This window comes from Megascapheus bottae, chromosome 5 (assembly GCF_031878675.1).
Source record: "Megascapheus bottae isolate mThoBot1 chromosome 5, mThoBot2.hap1, whole genome shotgun sequence".
Lineage (NCBI taxonomy): Eukaryota > Metazoa > Chordata > Mammalia > Rodentia > Geomyidae > Megascapheus > Megascapheus bottae.
Window position 1 is genome coordinate 25,729,667 of NC_143513.1, and position 18,141 is coordinate 25,747,807.

An 18,141-nucleotide genomic window follows, 5' to 3' on the forward strand; every position below is an offset into this window, starting at 1 on the left:
TAGAGCAGCTATAGTTCAGTTAAGGAGACCAGCATCTCCCAAATGCTATATTTCTTAGTGGAATCACCTTGGCCTTGAAACAAGAAGGTTGCAAGTAAGTCCTTCCTGTGTGACTGTCCTCATGAAGCGATTTCTTGAGACTATTTTCTCATTGGCAACTGAATTCATATTTAAGAGTTTGAATTATTTATCATGAGCATGAAATGTGACAAAGGTACAATGAAGCTGAAGGATACAATTACTTAGTAAAAGCACACTGTGAACAACTGATTACCATTGTTAATAATTTTCAGATGAAAAATTAATATTCATCAAATAGCAAAGATAATAAAAGCTTATGATAGATACTGAAGTTTTACATATTTAATTAAAAACTGTGCTCAAAGTTTTACCCTGTCTTCATATCTATTTTATTTCATTGTATTCTTTATTATATCTTTTATACTTACTTACCCATACATATTCTTCATTTCATAATGACATTTACATATATTTGGAATTTATGCTAGACTCAGAATGAACGGGTTTCTTTCATCTCTTTTCCTCTCCCCTCCCTTTCTCCCTCTTCTTCTTTTCTTCTTTCCTCTCTTCCTCTCTTCCTTCCTTCCTTTCTTTCTTCCTTCCCCTTTCCTCCTGCCTCCTTTCCCCTTTTCTCTTTTTCTTTCTTTCCTTATTTCTTCCCTTCTTTTTTCCCTACTTCTGTCTGTCTGTCTGTCTGTCTCTTTACTTCTTTCTTCATGGTCCAGCTTGGACCTACATAGCATTCTATTTATCTGGGATTACAGCATTCCTGAACTATCAGCTTGTTGGTGGTAGAAATCGAGTTTGGTATATATGTGGTCTCAAGCCATGTTCCTTCCAATCTCTGCCTCCAGGATATCTGGGGATTTGGTTGAGGCACATGCCACTGTACCCAGCCTGAACTGGGCATTTTGTGTGTTACTTAAATATTTTCAATCACAGTTCCAAATACTACTAAAATAAAAAAGCAAAACAGGATACACAAGTCAATTCCAAAGAGAAGAAAAGGAAAAAAAGCAAGCAAAATATTATCAGATCGTGAGTCTCAAAAACAGTCTTCCTTGGTTTGATGGCTGTCTATTGAGTTCATTGGGGCCACTGAGAATTGGATAGGAAAGACCTAGAATATACATGCAAACAAGGAGAAAAAAAGAGTTCTTCATAGATGTCATAAAACAGGGACTAGTTCTTATTTTAAATATCTTTCTTTCACTATGCAGAACTTACAGAACATCTACAATGTGCTCAAATGGGTATTTACTATTTTCCCTCAATTCTGCCTGGGACAAGGACTGATAGAACTCTGCTATAATCAGATCAAATATGATCTGACCCGCAACTTTGGCATTGATTCCTATGTGAGTCCCTTTGAGATGAACTTCCTGGGCTGGATCTATGTGGAGCTGGCATTGCAAGGAACAGTTCTTCTCCTCTTGAGGATTCTGTTGCACTGGGATTTGCTGTGGTGGCCAAGGTATGTTTTGCAGGGAGCATCAAGGTCAGTCACTCTGGAATATAAAGGAGAGGAAAATCCATCCTGTAGGTTTCAAGATAAGCAATGGGTCTGATCAGAATTATGCATGGTGTCACTAAGTGAGGTTTCTGCATTCCCTTTTTTAAAAATTTTGGTTATGGTGAATCACCAAATTCCCTAGGAAGGAGAATTTCAAAAGATAAGGTGTCAACCTGGGAGATAATCTTTGCAATTATTTAGTTATATCAGTGTATTTTTCACTTTGAAATTGCATACTTTTCCCCTCTGGCTTTGCAGCATCTCAGATGAATTTGGGTGATACCATGAAGTAATTTGTTTTTATGACTAGCTCCTGGGGGAAGGAAGGTAGGAAAATTCAGTACAGAACACATCAAGCTTTTGCCAGACCTTTTCCTTCTTTTGTTGGGTCTTACTTTTGTTAACTGAAGCAATTCTCTGCTGTAATGGGTACAGGTAAATGTGTAGATGTGTGTGCACATGCATGCACATATCACACACACACACATCTACTATTAATAGGATATAATATAGCTTTGCACAGATGTCTAAAATATTTCCAGGAAACATCTCTAAAACCTAAGATGAAAAATATTCTACCTGGTGTAGGATTCACAATCTTACATCTCTGTTCACAGCAAATCTACTGATTTCTCTGTGAACTTGGTAAAGGGAAGGATTTCTTTCTACCTATTTTTTCTGTGTGTGCATGTGTGTGTACACACGTGTGTGTGGTATTGGGTACTGGGTACTGATCTCCTGCTTGCCAGGAGGCTCCAGTTGAGTCAATCCTTCAGCAAAGAGAGGGATTCAGATGGAGAAAAATTTAAGACCCTGTCACTGAAGGACCTATTAAAGATGCAATGACACATTATTAATCTTTTACAATGATTTTGCCTTTATGTATACATTTTATTTATTTTTATTATTTCATAATATTTTATTTCAATGTGTAGAGGGGTTACAGTTATATTTGTCAGATGGAGGGTACATTACTTCTCCCACATTAATATCCCTTCTTATGTTTTTGTCCCCATTTCCTTCCCCTCACCCCTCCCCTCATTTTTCCCCTCCTATTTCAAATAAACAAGTAAACATCTATATAATATGCCAGGTAAAAAGTGGGATACAGTAATAATATGAGATTAACCAAAGGGCAACACAGGAGAAAAGAGAAAAACATAATACATAAAGAATAACAGTCACTTATAATTAAGCTCTTGTTTCCATGTCCTAGAGGTCCATAAATTTGCCCTCATTTGCTATGGTCTTATGTATCTAGGGTTTGAGCTATTGTAATCCTCTGCTAGGAGAGTTCAAGATGTATACTAATTATTACAGATGAGGAAAACCATTGAGCCCATGTTCCTTTGGGTCTGGCTTACTTCCCTTAATGTGATTTTTTTCCAGGTCTTTCCATTTCCTTACAAATGGTGTAATGTCATTATTTTTGATGATGGCATAGAATTCCATTGTGTATAAGTTCTGCATCTTCGTAATCCAGTCGTCAACTGAGGGGTATTTGGGTTGGTTCTATATCTTTGCTATGGTAATTTTTGCTGCAATGGACATCATTGTGCTAGTGGATTTAGAATGTCCTTGTTTCTGGATCAAATGGGTAAATGCCAAGTAGTGGAAATGCTAGGTCATAGGGGAACTCTAAGTTTAATCTTTTGAGGAAATACAATACTGCTTTCCATAGTGGCTGAATGAGTTTGCACTCCCACTAACAGTGTAGTAGCAATCCCTCCTGGCCACATGCCTGCCAGCATCTGTTGTTGGATTTCTTGATCATGGTCATTCTAACTGGAGTGAGGTGGAATGTCAGAGTTGTTTTGATTTGCATTTCTTTTATGGCCAGAGATGTTGAGCATTTCCTCTATAGGCCATTCTTATTTCTTCTTAAGAAAAGTCTCTCTTTAAGTCTTTGGTCCGTCTTTTATTGGGATGGTTGTTTCTTTGGAGATTTGTTTGGGAGAGATTCATTTTTTTAACTGTAGTTATATTTTAGATATGAAGCCTTTGTCTATTGTATAGTTAGTGAATATCTTTTCCCACTCTGTAGGCTTTGTATTTAACTTGCTAGCTATGTCCTTTGCCACACAGAAGCTCTGCAATTTAATGCAGTCCTATTTGTCCAAGCTATCTTTAATTTGTTGTTTCTGTGTCTTTCTTAAGAAAGTTTCAGCCTGTACCAAGGAGGTCTAGTGTATATCCTAGTCCTTCTTGTAACGTTTTTAGGGTGTCTGCTTTTACCTTGAGGTCTTTGATCCATTTGGAATTAATCCTGCTGTAGGGTGACAACTTAGAAGGATCCAACTTTAGCTTTCTACAGGCGCTTAACCAGTTCTGCCAGCACCATCTGTTGAAGAGGCTGTCTTTCTTCCAATCTATTTTTTTGGCTCCCTTATCAAAGATTAGGTGGCCATAGGTTCGTGGGTTGATGTCTGGGTCTTCAGTTCTCTTCCATTGGTCCTCAGGCCTGTTCTTGTGCCAGTACCCAACTGTTTTAGTTACTATAGCTCTGTAATAGAGTCTAAAGTCTGGTATTGCAATTCCTCCTGCGCTATTCTTTCTGCTAAGAATTGTAATGCTGTACGGGGTCTTTTATTATTCCATATGAAATTTTGGGTTGTTTCTCCCATTTTCTAAAAGAAAAACTTTGGGATAGTGATGGATATTGCGTTGGATTTTTAGCCCTTGGCAAGATGGCCATTTTTCACAATATTAATTCTTCCAAGTGAGGAGCATGGGAGGTTTTTCCATTTCATCAGTTCTGCTTTAATTTCCTTTGTCTGTGTTTTAAAGTTTTCATCATAAAGGTCTTTTACATTCTTAGTTAAGTTAATTTCTAGGTACTTTATTTTCTTTGAGGCTGTTACAATGATTTCTTTGCCATTCCCGCCCCCCTTCTTCTTTTAAATCATCCTTTCCTTTCATGACTTTTTTAAAGCTACAAACTAGAAATTTTGGATGACAAACCCAAAGGTCTTTTGCATTTGGCCATAATTATTTTGGGAATCTATAGATAACCAAGAGCATACTGAATTCAGGAAAGTGTTCTGAGTGCTTTTCAAACATAATTGGTTCTGTGATATCCCTTAATGGTTCAATCTGCTCTAAAACCTGTAACATGGAATGCCCTTTGGCATGTTTCAGGTTGTTTTTCCATCCTATAGAATCAAAAGACTTCAATAAAAATTCTTTCTGTATTATCTTGACTTTATAGAGCATATTAGTTGAACTAGATTTGGAACCACATCTTTGATATTCACAGAAATCATTTTGGTTGCAAGTCAAAGTAAAACACAGAAACGCCATCCAACTTAGCCACCAGTTGATTGGTGCTCCTTTAGGATTAGGTCACATTGATCATGAGACCCAGTCTATTTTGTATTCAAGTCCAGCTCAAGAGAGATTACTAATCATTGCTTTTGTGCATCGGGTCATACAAAATGATATTTGTCTAAAGGAAGTGCAGGAAATGGAAATGAGTTTTTTTCATTTATTGCTGTTTTTATTTTCTTTTCCTTTTGTCTACTTTGTAAATTTATCTGTTTAGTGGAGGACAGGAGAACATAGAAAGGATGGGACAAAGGACAAACAAATGCAGAAGTGATACTCAGTAGACACTATGTTAAAAATGAACTATACAACTTGTGGATGGGAATGGGAGGGAAAAACTGGAAGAGAGCAAGGGAAAGTGTGACATTGTCAGAAAGAAATGTACTTATCACCTGACTTATGTAACTGTAATCTCTATGTATATCACCTTTATAATACGCACACACACACACACACACACACACACACACACACACACACACACACACACAAGGTTAAATAAAGTAGTCCATTTGGGCAGAGGTGGTTTACATCTGTAATTCTTGCTATTTATGCAGTTGAAATTTGGAGGATGTGGTTCCAAGCCAGCCAAGCAGAAAAAAATTTCTAGACTTAAGCAGGAAAAAGCCAACTGATAGGTTGGGTCAAATCATAGATCATAAGAGGTGAGGCCCTGAGTTGGAATCCTAGTATTGCTCCCCTTGAAAAATGGATAATTTCAAGTTTCTTAGCAACACTCTCTAAGCCGGACAAGCTATGTTCCGTAAAGCTCTCCTCGACCTTTCCTTCCATGCCACACAGAGGCCTCTGCCTCCCATCTTCTCTGCTTGCCTAATTTTGCTTCAAGCATACCTCCCTCTCTCATTTCCTTACCAGCTGGACTTTTCCATTCCCACAACCAGTTCTTTCTTTTTTATAATATAAAATTTATTTTCTTTTTTCATATATTTTTATTGTAATTAATAGAAGGTTTATATTATAGTCACCAGATAGAAGGTGCATTATTTCATAAACATTGCTAACCTTTCTCATGTTTTGCTCCCCATTTCCCTCCTCCCACCCCCGCCCACCAATTCTTTCTTAAAGAGGGAATATCTAGAGTATATGATATGTACTATCTTTACCTGATCATGAGCCCATTCCTGCAGGAAAATTACTGTAGTCTATTTGAAGCTTGGAAGAGAGGAAGAAAAACAGCCTTATGAATGGGGATCAGACAGACTGCTTTCACCAATGGAGCAGCCCTCAAGGCTAGAGGATTGTGAGACCCACTTCCCAGCTGCCCTTCTCTATGTTGGCTGCAGCCTGAAGCCTTGTGTTGACTTTAGTTGTCTGGGAAGAACCCAGGTCTTTATTAGCATCCCAGCCAAGTCTCAGAGCTATCCAGGTTCAGGTGGTAGGAGGAAATCTCACCTGTTCTGTCCTCTCCTTTCTGGAGAAGAGATGTTCTCAATACCCTTGTGCTGACTGAGCCACAACAGCCTGGAAAATGCTCCATATATTAGGTATGCTGATGATTGGGGAAGTCTGCTACATCAGGGGTCTACTGGGATCTTTCTTCTGTAGGATAGACACCATTTGTTGAGATTGCCAGTGGGTGGGTGGCTAAGCAGAGCTGGATATACTTGAATCTTGGATTGGTGGGAAATGCCTCAACAAGAAGTAATCTCAGTCATACAGCCAGGAGAATGAACTGAAAAATTTAAACAGATGCGTAGCTGACTTCCTTGCTGGAGACCTAAGATGGACAGCTCTGGATGAGACTCAGCCATATAAAAGCATCCCAGTTAATTTACATGGAGAAGGGAATATAGGGTGTGGGATGCTGTGGAGATGGAGGAGAGGAGGACACAAAGATAAGATCTGTTAGAATGAAAAAGGACATTGGAAAGGGTGGCACAGAGAAAGTGCAAATACTGAAGCAGAAAAATGCAAAATGTGATGGATTTATACAAATTGATGACACTCCATGAGCCTTCTTAGATTAGTGAATTAAATACTGGTAGTAGTTTTGCTGGCCTCTCATTACAGTCTACCAATATGCATTCTCTGGGGAACTTTGGGTGTTTTTTAAACCTTGGCTGGTTTATTTCTCACACTTTTAAGTGTGATATAAACAACACCCTTTGACATATATTTCTGGGCATTTGGTTATCTGATTCCTAGTGTTTATGAAATATTATACTTTAAAATTCGAATGTTGACTTCAGAGGTAGAAAACTCATACACTAAAAGGAGCTAGGGTGACTGAAATTGATTTTAGGGTGTTTGAAATTGATTTTATTTTATTGGTTTATTTATGTATTTTTGCTAGTTCTGGGACTTGAATTCATGGCCTTGGCACTGTTCTTGAGCTTTCTTAAGGGTATCTCTCTACCATTTAAGCTGCAGCACCACTTCTGGCTTTGTCATTGTATGTGGTAGGGAGAAATCAAAACCAGGGCTTCATGCATGCTAGGCAAGCACTCTACCATTAGGCCACACCCTCAGCCTATCTTTGAACTTAAATGTCTGTTTATTTTGATGTAATTTAAGAATTGTAAAAGATTGCACAATTAAACTCCTTTACCCACCTCCTTCCATGATAATACGATCTTTTTCACAATATTTTATATGAAAACAAGGTAGTGGATCTTGGTATATACTCAAAAGTAGTTATTTAATCTTTAAGATATTGTGGGTTACAGAGGAGATGAAATTTACTTGGAAGATAAAATACATGAGATTAGCCAGTTGCTGATGGCTCATACCTGTAATCTTAGCTATTAAGGAGGCTGGACTCTCAGGATTACAGGGTGAAGCCAGCCCAGGCAGAAAAATCCCATGATTCTCTTATGCTCAGTTAACCAGCAAAAAGCCAGCAGTGAAGCTGTGGCTCTAATGGCAGAGGGCCACTCTTTTTTTTTTTTTTTTTTTTTTGTGGGTCATGGGACTTGGACTTGGCCTGGGCGCTGACCCTGAGCTCTGCAGCTCAAAGCTACTGTCCTACCCTTGAGCCATGCCCCACTTCCAATTGGAGATAAGAGTCTCAGGTCCTTTTGTGCCCAGGCTGGCTTTGAACCCTGATCCTCAGATCTCAGCCTTCTGAGTAGCTGGGATTACAGGCGTTAGATACCATGCCTCGCTGAAGGGCTACTTTGAGTGAAAAAACCTAAGGGACAGCACTCAGTTTGTGTTTAAGCACTAGTACTAGAACCAAAAGAAAAAAAAAAGTCACCAGATTAAAAGTCACAATGAGTCATGTATAGCTCAGATTTAGCGTAGACAGGTTGATGCTAACTTACTACCTTACAGAAGACTGGCTACCTAATTCTTTTAGGTAATCTAACTTATATCATAAGCTTATCATATTTGGGTATTTTGTATACACTCTTTTATTAAGTGAATTATTTAATAAAAGGTCCCAAATGATTTTTTTTCTTGTCAGTCCTGTGGCTTTAGCTCAGGGCCTGAGCACTTTCTCAAGGCTAGAGCTCTATCAACTGAGCCATAGCAGCACTTTCGTTTTTTTCTTTGTATGTAGTACCGAGGAATTGAACCTGGGTCTTCGTGCTTGCAAGGCAAGCACTCTACCACGAGTCCAAACTCGTGGTCCATGACTGAATTAAACACATCTTTTCTTTTTGGATAGGTCCACTACAGTGTCTTTTACTAACTTGTGTATTTCCTTTAAATTAGGGAATGAAAGCTGATTCTTGCTATTAATCAGGATGGTACAACTGAGGTGCTCTAGTAAGCTGATGTTCACAGATCTAAGGGCTCTGTATCCTCAGAGATCTCACTACTATAGCCTAGTTTCTTAGCTGTCAATTGATCCTCTCTTTATTTTCCCAGGAGTCACACAGTCCACGAACATACAGTGAAGTTTTCAAAGGATAGAGATGTGGAAAAAGAGCAAATGAGAGTATTTGAAGGGAGGACCAATGGAGACATCCTTGTATTATATAACCTTAGTAAAAGTTACAGAAGCTTTTTCAAGAAGGCCTCTGCTGTGGATGATGTTACTGTGGGAATACCCAAAGGAGAGGTAAAGAAGTTTTTAGTTTTAGCTTTACTCTGCTGTGAACCTATGTAACTCTGAGAATGGATGTGACTGTAGTATTTTCAGAATGTCTGTAATACCTCCTCACAAAGTTACAGAAGCTAATATGAAACAAAAGTCTGTGGTTCTTTGCATAGCCAATGAATCACCAGTTAATTGATAGCATTTATTTCAGAATTTTTGTGTGTGTGCCTATACTGGGAAATGAACTTAGGGCTTCCCACTCTTGCTTAGCTTTTGTGCTCAAAGCTGGCATTCTATCACCTCCATCTATTGTATCACAATCTTCTTTCTGTATCATAATTTTGAAAATGTCAGTTGACTGTGGAGTTTTATTTATAACTAATAACCTGTTATTATAAAACTATATATAAAATTTTATTTCTATATAAATAGTAAATATTGATATATCGATATATTTATAAATATATTTAATATGTAATTATAAATATATGCAAATGCAAATATATAGACTTATAAATATATTCTAAAATATATTTATTTGTAAATAAAATAAAATATATGTATAAATGTGTACAATAAATATGTAGTATTCATACAAATGTAAACATATTTATATGTGTTTATATTATATATCCATTCACTAAAGAAGTTCTTCCTCTTCCCCAAGCTTGTTTGATTCGAATGACCAGTTAGGTCCATTCAGTATTTAGAAATATGCTGTTCTGGAAAGTTAAATACTCATTGCCACAGCAAGGATAGTTCTCATGTGTATGGCATTAATTCTAGGAGAAATCTTTAATTAGAACTGACAGTAGCTGTATAAATGGTTCTTGATTTGTACTTAATGCACAAAGGGAAATCAACCTTGGAAATGATTACATTTAATTAACTGAGAAAAAAAGAGCACCTTGCATGTGTATTGTTCCAAGCTCCTGAGCAATTCAAAATAAGTTATTGTTATCTGATTGAAAATCACATTCTCACTGTTAGCTAAGAATATGTGTTCCACACATGATCTTTCTAAAATGAAAAAAAAAATCCACCAAATCAATCTAAAGTAATTGAGGAGTTCCCTTATGGCCACAATCATAATTTCTAGCAGTATATAACAAAATATTAAGAATAAATTTGTTTTTGCTGCTTTCAATTGTGTAACTTTATTTTGTTATGAAAAATTCCACTCCTGTTTCAGTCAATTAACACCTATATTAATTTTGTCATTATTTTTCCTGTGGTAATTTTAAAGTAAGGAGTATGAGATAAACCTGCCATTAAGTTTTTGTTGCTGTTGTTAGTCAGTTTCCCATTATTGCTAGAAACACTGAGGAACAAATCAACTTGTAAAGAGGAAAGGTTTCTTTCAGATTGTAGATTTGGTAGTTTCCCTTCATGACTCATTGACTCTCATGGCTGTTTGGTGGTACAGTGTAGCATGTCACAGATATCATGGCAGGAGTGTGTGGAAGAGCAAGCTGTTCATCTCATGACTGGTGCTAAAATGCGAGGAAAGAGAGGAAAGTGGGTCTGATTTCAATATCCCTTTCAGGATCCCTTTCAGTATCCTCAGTAACCTGGGCTACATCCTCTAAAGGCTCCCCCGTGTCTCATTCATGCCATAGCTAAGGGATCCAGTCTTCAACACATCCAGCCTTTGTAACATTAAAGCTTGAATATACAGTAAATTCCTTTCTCTAAGAATTTATGAGCACCACTATTGATAGCCCAGATGAGAAGCGCTTTGTAAGAGCTCTATGAGAAATAAAGAGATGACTGAAATCAGTATTTAGTTAAGAAACAAAAAGATCATAAACATACATGGTCTTCTATAACAGCATAAGCATTGTCTCACATCAAGATAAGATTATAAAGCATACACATGGTATTGCCCTTAGTGCTCTATGTGCAAAGAGAATACAGGAAGGAAGAAGGCAGGCATGTGAGAGAGCATTCTCACAAATGTGGAATTATGGCTGATTCTTGAAATGGAAGACATGATTGACAGGCTATTGGTGGTGTTGTTATCTTGGCATGCCCAACTCAGATATAACATCTCTGACAACAGTGACACAGAATGGGACTAGAGTGAGATGGGTCCATTTCGTGGATAATGGGAAAAATCCAGTGAAACTGAAAAACGTCATGGTTGAAATAGGTGACCAACATAATATCCAGAGACAAAAAACTGTTATGTGACTGGGGGGCAGAATCCATACACAATTACTCCCGGATGCAAGAAGACAGGAAGCCAGTTTCTATCAGCAGACACAAGCATCAGATTTCAGAAAATGAGCATCTTTGAAAGAAGATTGGTAAGAATCCAAGACTTGGGTCCCGAAGTGGAATCTTGCGAAGTACTTTCAGAGGTATAAAACTAAACCTAGAAATGGGAGCAAGGTAATCTTTTACATGGAATAGGAAAAGGACTAAACCAAGAATAAATTGTCAGAACACAGAACTAGATGTGATCTCCTCATGACAGGATTCTTCTAGGCTCTGAGTTGGAAAATTTTACCACCTCTTCAATGAAAAAGGAAGAAATACAACTCTCTCTCTCTCTCACACACACATTCAAACACATATACACACACATATACACATATACTTATATATGGAAGGTTGAATATGGAATATTTTTAGAAAGTAATTTAAAATGTTCAGAAAAGGAAGCAGCAGGGAAATATCTATTCCAATAATATGACTTTCAAAGACAATATAATTTTCTGCTTAATTTGAGGTACTTGACATTTCTCATTCTGTTCAGTTTTCCATGCGTGTATTTGTGAATTAATGCTAACATTTTCATACTCAAATTCCATGATGCTTCTGAAAATATCTTTTAATCCCTAATGTGCCATAGATTATGTAGACTCCATAAATTCACACTATCAAATGATGTGATGTTCAAAGTGTGCTTAATACCACAGCACTCTTTCAAAGTTGACTCAACTGAAGTATTGTTTCTAAAGTCATTTGGGGTGTATTAACATGTTTCATTAAACTTTATTTTTCCTCTAGTGTTTTGGGCTCCTCGGTGTGAATGGAGCTGGAAAGAGTACCATGTTCAAAATGTTGAATGGTGAAATTCCTCCAAGCTCAGGATATGCAGTCATCCGGACGCCCCTGGGGTATGATCTAAACTGAATCACTTTCATACCAAATACGATAATAATCAGACCAGAGAGTCCCAGAATGCCCTCACATCTGCAGATTAGAGATTAGGAACACCATTTTCTCCTCCAGATTTTCCTTCTAGTTGCTCCCCCTCTCTTTCTTTCTTTCTTTCTTTCTTTCTTTCTTTCTTTCTTTCTTTCTTTCTTTCTTTCTCTCTCTCTCTCTTTCTTTTCTCTCTCTCTCTCTCTCTCTCTCTCTCTCTCTCTCTCTCTCTCTCTCTCTCTCTCTCTTCCTCCCTCCCTCCCTCCCTCCCTCCCTCCCTCCCTCCCTCCCTCCCTCCCTCCCTCCCTCTCTCTCTCTCTCTCTCTCTCTCTCTCTCTCTCTCTCTCTCTCTCTCTCTCTCTCTCTCTCCCCCCCCCTTCTGTTTGAACTCAGGGCCTGGGTGCTGTTGTTTAGCTCTTTAGCAGTTTATCACTTAGAGCTTCAGCTCCACTTCTGGTTTTATTGAGTAGTTAATTGGAGATAAGATTCTCACTGGGATTTTCTTGCCCAGGCCGGCTTTGAAACCTGATCCTCAAATCTCAGCTGGCACCAGGTTAGCTATGTATTTCTTATAGAATTGATGCTATTCAACTCTTGTTAACCATTTGCCCAGTAGGTATTGTGACAAAATCATTGAGGTCACCAAAAAATGCATCAGTGATGTTTTGCATATAACTCAAGTGAATGGGAAATAGACAGAAGCCCAGTTATTTTTCCTTGTCTGCTAGGCAGAGCTTCAAGTAAGGTTATGAGGGTCCTTTCACCACTGAGACCTCATTTTTCTGGTAGTTATGGCTATGTTGGGCGGGCTAGAAACAGTGATCACCTTAAAAGCCCCATGTAATACATAGGAAATAGAAAAGACAATGTTGCCCTTTGTTTTCTACATGAGCACGTATAGAGTGTGCCTGAGCCCAGCCGTGGAAGTCAGGTATACCCAGGGTCATCCCTACATGGCCCTCTCAACTATAGTTCCTCTCCTGATTCCCTACAGGCACATACATGGGAATAACTGCATCTGTCTGTGGACAGAGAATACACTAATGTATCACTTGTTGTTCTGTGCCAGTGGATGAGAGCAACACTCAGAACTAATGAGGTTCAAGGAGAGAAATAGAATGCATTGGTTAAGTGAATATTTGAGATTCATTTATATAAATCTTGTTGTGCACATTATCTTACCATTCTGAAAGGAAATCACACTAGGAATTGAATCACTCTGTGCTGTGCTGTGAGTGATTTTTTTTCCTATAATAACAAATGTGAGAAGTATTTTTGTTGCCTGTGGACATACTTCATGCTTTTTCCTCACTGGCTTCTTTATTTACAAGTGCATATGGACCAAAGAATCAGAACTTTGAAAAGAATAAAAAAATATGCGGTTTACTTTTTCATTGCCCAGAAGAATGATTTTCTCCTTTATTATTCCATTTCACCATTTGTAAAATAATTGGAAAATGAAATTCAAATAGCTGCTCTTGAAAGGATGAATAAATTTGCATCCACATAATGGTCGGCAAGTCCCTTATTATGCTACATATCTGTGTAATTAGTTTAATTATAACTAAATCACACTTGCATTAATTATATTTTTAACCTTGATTATTTGTAATGTTAATTGTACATTGGTATTCAAGGAATCAAATAGGCAATTAGAAGCACAATGGAATTTTTAACTACTTCAAAGGGCTGGAATATACCTTCCTGCCCATGAAGCTCATATCATAACTGATTGCTAAATAATTGAGACACGTGGACTTAGTCATTCATTATATTAAGTTTCATTTTCTTTCTTCTCTGATGTTATGTTATACAAAATATTGGCCTTTCTAGTTTCCTATTTAAGAGTGTACAGCCTCTGTTTTTTTTTACCCTACTGATTATTTTACAATACTAGCATTATCTTTCATTTCTTTACATGTGAATAACTGGAGACAGATTATAGGATAGATACGGGAACAACCTCCTTTTGCAAGAACTCTGACCCTAATACAAAATAGGAACTAGGAATTCTGGCAACAGTTTTTATTGCTAGCTCTTCAGAATGTATATTTATATGTAACTCTGTAATCATCATAACCACTAATATGTATAACAAGTGGTTTTTTAATTTCTGTCAAAAACTCCTCTCAGAATACAGAAAAGAATGCATATTCTTAAACTTTGGAAATAGGATATATTGTAGCATATATACTATATATATGCCTACCTACACATATCTACGTATAACAGTAGTGAACTTCAAATTAGCAATTATAATTTGATTTAGCCAATATCAAATTAGAGCATATCATGAGCTCCTGATATAACTATTTGGTTACAAATTGAGAGACTTCTATCCTTGCAAAAATAACATGCATTTTATATTACCAACATGAGTGCAAATAATTGGTTTTGGATCACCATAGGCTGGACCTACATTCTTCAACAAGTTACCCTTTACATGCCTCCCTATCACCTTCTTTTCAGGCACCATCTGAGCTCACCAACAGGTGAACTGTTGGGTCCCCAAACCACTGGCACTAACTAAATGCTACTAACAATAGTCATGGTTTACTATAACTATTTATTTATTTATTTATTTATTTAATTGTAATGTATAGAGGGGTTATAGTTACATTCGCCAGATAGTAGGTACTTTATATACAATATACCAGGTTATAACTTCACTGAAGTGGTAGAGTCTCTGCCTAGCAAGCAAAGGAATCAAGTTCAAAACAAACAAACAAAATAACATAGTTTCTTTTTTGTAAATATGGAAATTTTTTTTTATGGAAAATTATCTTTTTTATTTTTTATTTTTTAAATTTGATGTTATGGTCAGGGTGAGTAGTGGTACAAAGGAGATGCCATACAATACATCTTGATCATTCAACATTCTCACCCCACTTTGACCCGCCCCTCTCCTTAGTTTTCTTAATTTTGTTGTATATATAATGAATTCTTAACTTCATCCTCCCTCTCTTCCACCCATCCTTCATTCATCTTCCCTTCTCCCCTTGACCCCACACACCCTGTTGCATATACCAGTACATTTCCTGGTATTGATTATATTCAGCTTAGATCTAGTCTTCTAAAAAATGATATTTTTGAGCTCTCTATAGAATTGATTTCACTTCCATGACTTTATTTGAATCTTCTTGCATAATGCTCAATGTTTTACTTATAGATTTATAGGTCCATTTTATCCACTGGAAACTGCTCAGGAGCACACCAGGGTTTCTTCCATTTTTGGCAACACAACCATAGAACATTTTCATTCTTGGGGACCATGTTTGTGTATGGCAGTGCCAAATTAGAGGGGACACTACTAACTTGTTGGCAGGAAATATAAATAGTATAATACTGTGAATGGAAATGTGTTGGTAGTTCAGACACTTTTATATATAGATGGACAATTATAGTTTTTATTTCTTCCTGCTTTTCAAATCTTTTTTATATATTTTTATTGTAATTAATAGAAGGGTTACATTATATTCATCAGATAGAAGGTGCATTACTTCACATACATTGATATCCTTTCTCATGTCTTGGTCCCCATTTCTTTTCCCCCCCAACCCCACTGCTTTTCAAATCTTTAAACAATGATTATATATTGGTTCATAATGCAATTAATAACAAAACTAAAATATTTTTATGTCACTAGCCTTCCTCTTCATATTTTTACTACTGTTTTTGGAGATTGCTTTTTACATGAGCCGGGATGGACATAATGTATATTTTTGGCCTTGGTTTCCACATTTTGTAAGTGACAACTATTGTAGAATTCATCTGAGTGTTAACTATTAGCTGAAGAACTCTAACAAAATGCTTTTTGCACTTAATACTTCATATACAAATTTATATACAAATTATATTGCTTTATGTAAACCAATGCAGTATCAATATAAAAAGTACACAAAACTCATAACCTAAACAGGGACTTATTTTCCTTTAGATAGCATGGAACACATGTTAGAGGAACTTAAATAATGACCTCACCTTTCTGCCATTTTAAATTAAATGACAGTTTAACAATACTTATGCAGATATAGGAAAGTAATGCCCTTGACTATTTTAAAAACAAGTGATTTGCATTTTTTTCAGCTCCAGTCTTGAAAAAAATTCTGCCTATCTACATGTCTATGAAATAAAAGGCATCAATAATTATCTGGTTTTTTGTATATACTTATATGGAACATTCCCATAATTTCAGTGATAGCATAGTTAGTATAGTTTTTCATACATTTCACTCTGTTTCTCTTTCTCTCTCTCTCTCTCTCTCTCTCTCTCTCTCTCTCTATATATATATATATATATATATGTTATCAGATTTTTAGTACTTCTATATAGTGTTCATTTGAATACCTGTGTTATATTGCACTAAATGTAATATAGATTTACACCCACCAAAAATAATAATAAATTGTTCTGAATCATTTCTCTCTCCTGTAGTTAAGGTTCTTGTCATGGACTATAAAACTCCTACCTGAAGCCTCTGAATGTAAGCTAGACAATGGTGGTATTTGTTCTATGACATAGAAGATGGCAGAAGCACCAGAAAAAAGCATCTGTACTTTGTTGTAGGAACTGAGGGCAGTGGTCCAGGGGAGATTGTAATTATACAATGTGGTTGTCATTGAAGTGGAGTTCAATTTCAGATCATCGTTTTGTTTCATCTGCTAATGCACTCCTAGGTGTTCTTTCTGTCAACCAAGTATCTTTTTAAAAATATTTTTTATTGTAATTAATAAAAGGGTTATATGATATTTGCCAGATAGAAGGTGCATTATCACATACATTGATACCCTTTCACATGTCTTGGTCCCCATTACCCTCCCCTCCACCCCCCCATCTTGGTTTTCCCCCCTTCCCTATCCAATTTCAAATAACCAAATACACATATATCCAATATATCAGATAACAAAGTGAGATACTGTAACAATATGAAATAACCAAGGGACAGCAAAAGAGATGAGAGATAACATAGTACATTAAGGACAAAAATCATTCATTATATGGCTTTTGTTTCAGTATCTTGGAGGTCCTTTCAATTAGCTTCATACTATATGGCCTTATGTATCAAGGTTTTGCTCTATTGCAAATCTCTGCTAATCGAGCCCAAGGTTTCTACTGATTATGACAAATAAGGGAAACCATTGAGCCTAAGTTCCTTTGAGTCTGGCTTACTTCACTTAATATGATTTTTTCTAAGTCTTTCCATTTCCTAACAAATGGGTCAATGTCGGTTTTTCTGACAGCAGCATAGAATTCCACTGTGTACAAATACCACATCTCTACTCCCAAGCAACTTGAGCTGATTCAAAACTTTGGAAGGGTAGCAGGCTATAAAATTAACCCTCAAAAATCAACTGCCTTCCTCTATGCCAACAGTGAGAGGAACAAGGCAACAATCAGGAAAGCAACTCCTTTCGCAATAGCCTCAAAGAAAATAAAGTACCTAGGAATTAGCTTAGCTAAGAATGTAAAGGACCTTTTTGATGAAAACTTTAAAACCCTGAAAAAGGAAATTAAAGCAGAACTAAGGAAATGGAAAAACCTCCCATGCTCCTGGATTGGAAGAATCAACATTGTGAAAATGACAATCTTGCCAAGGGCTATCTACAAATTCAACGCAATACCCATCAATATCCCAATGTCATTCTTTAAAGAAATAGAAGAGGCAATTCAAAATGTCATATGCAATAATAAAAGACCCCATATAGCAAAAACACTTCTTAGCAGAAAGAACAGCACAGAAGGAATTTCAATACCAAACTTTAGACTCTATTACAGAGCTGTAATAATCAAAACACCTTGGTACTGGCATAAGAACAGGCCTGAAGACCAAAGGAATAGAACTGAGGACCCAGATATTAAACCACAGACCTATGGCCACCTAATCTTTTACAAGGGAGCCAAAAAATAGAATGGAAGAAAGACAGCCTCTTCAAAAAGTTGTGCTGGCAGAACTGGCTAAGCACCCGCAGAAAACTAAAGTTGGATCCTTCTTTGTCACCTTGCACTAGGATTAACTCCAAATGGATCAAAGACCTGGAGGTAAAAACTGACACACTGAAAACTTTACAAGAAGGAATTGGAGATACACTAGGCCTCCTTGGCACAGGTCGAAACTTTCTTAATA

At 36.8% G+C, this 18,141-nt stretch overlaps 1 protein-coding gene across 1 annotated transcript in view; it reads left to right on the forward strand.

Annotated features, from left to right (window-relative positions):
* Abca13 (ATP binding cassette subfamily A member 13) overlaps positions 1 to 18,141 on the forward strand; it is a 355,049-nt gene that overhangs the window by 269,897 nt on the left and 67,011 nt on the right. The window contains exons 53-55 of the mRNA XM_090332320.1: positions 1,242 to 1,495; positions 8,693 to 8,885; positions 11,880 to 11,989. Of these exons, the coding sequence (XP_090188446.1) occupies positions 1,242 to 1,495; positions 8,693 to 8,885; positions 11,880 to 11,989 (557 nt within the window). The remainder of the gene's footprint in view (positions 1 to 1,241; positions 1,496 to 8,692; positions 8,886 to 11,879; positions 11,990 to 18,141) is intronic.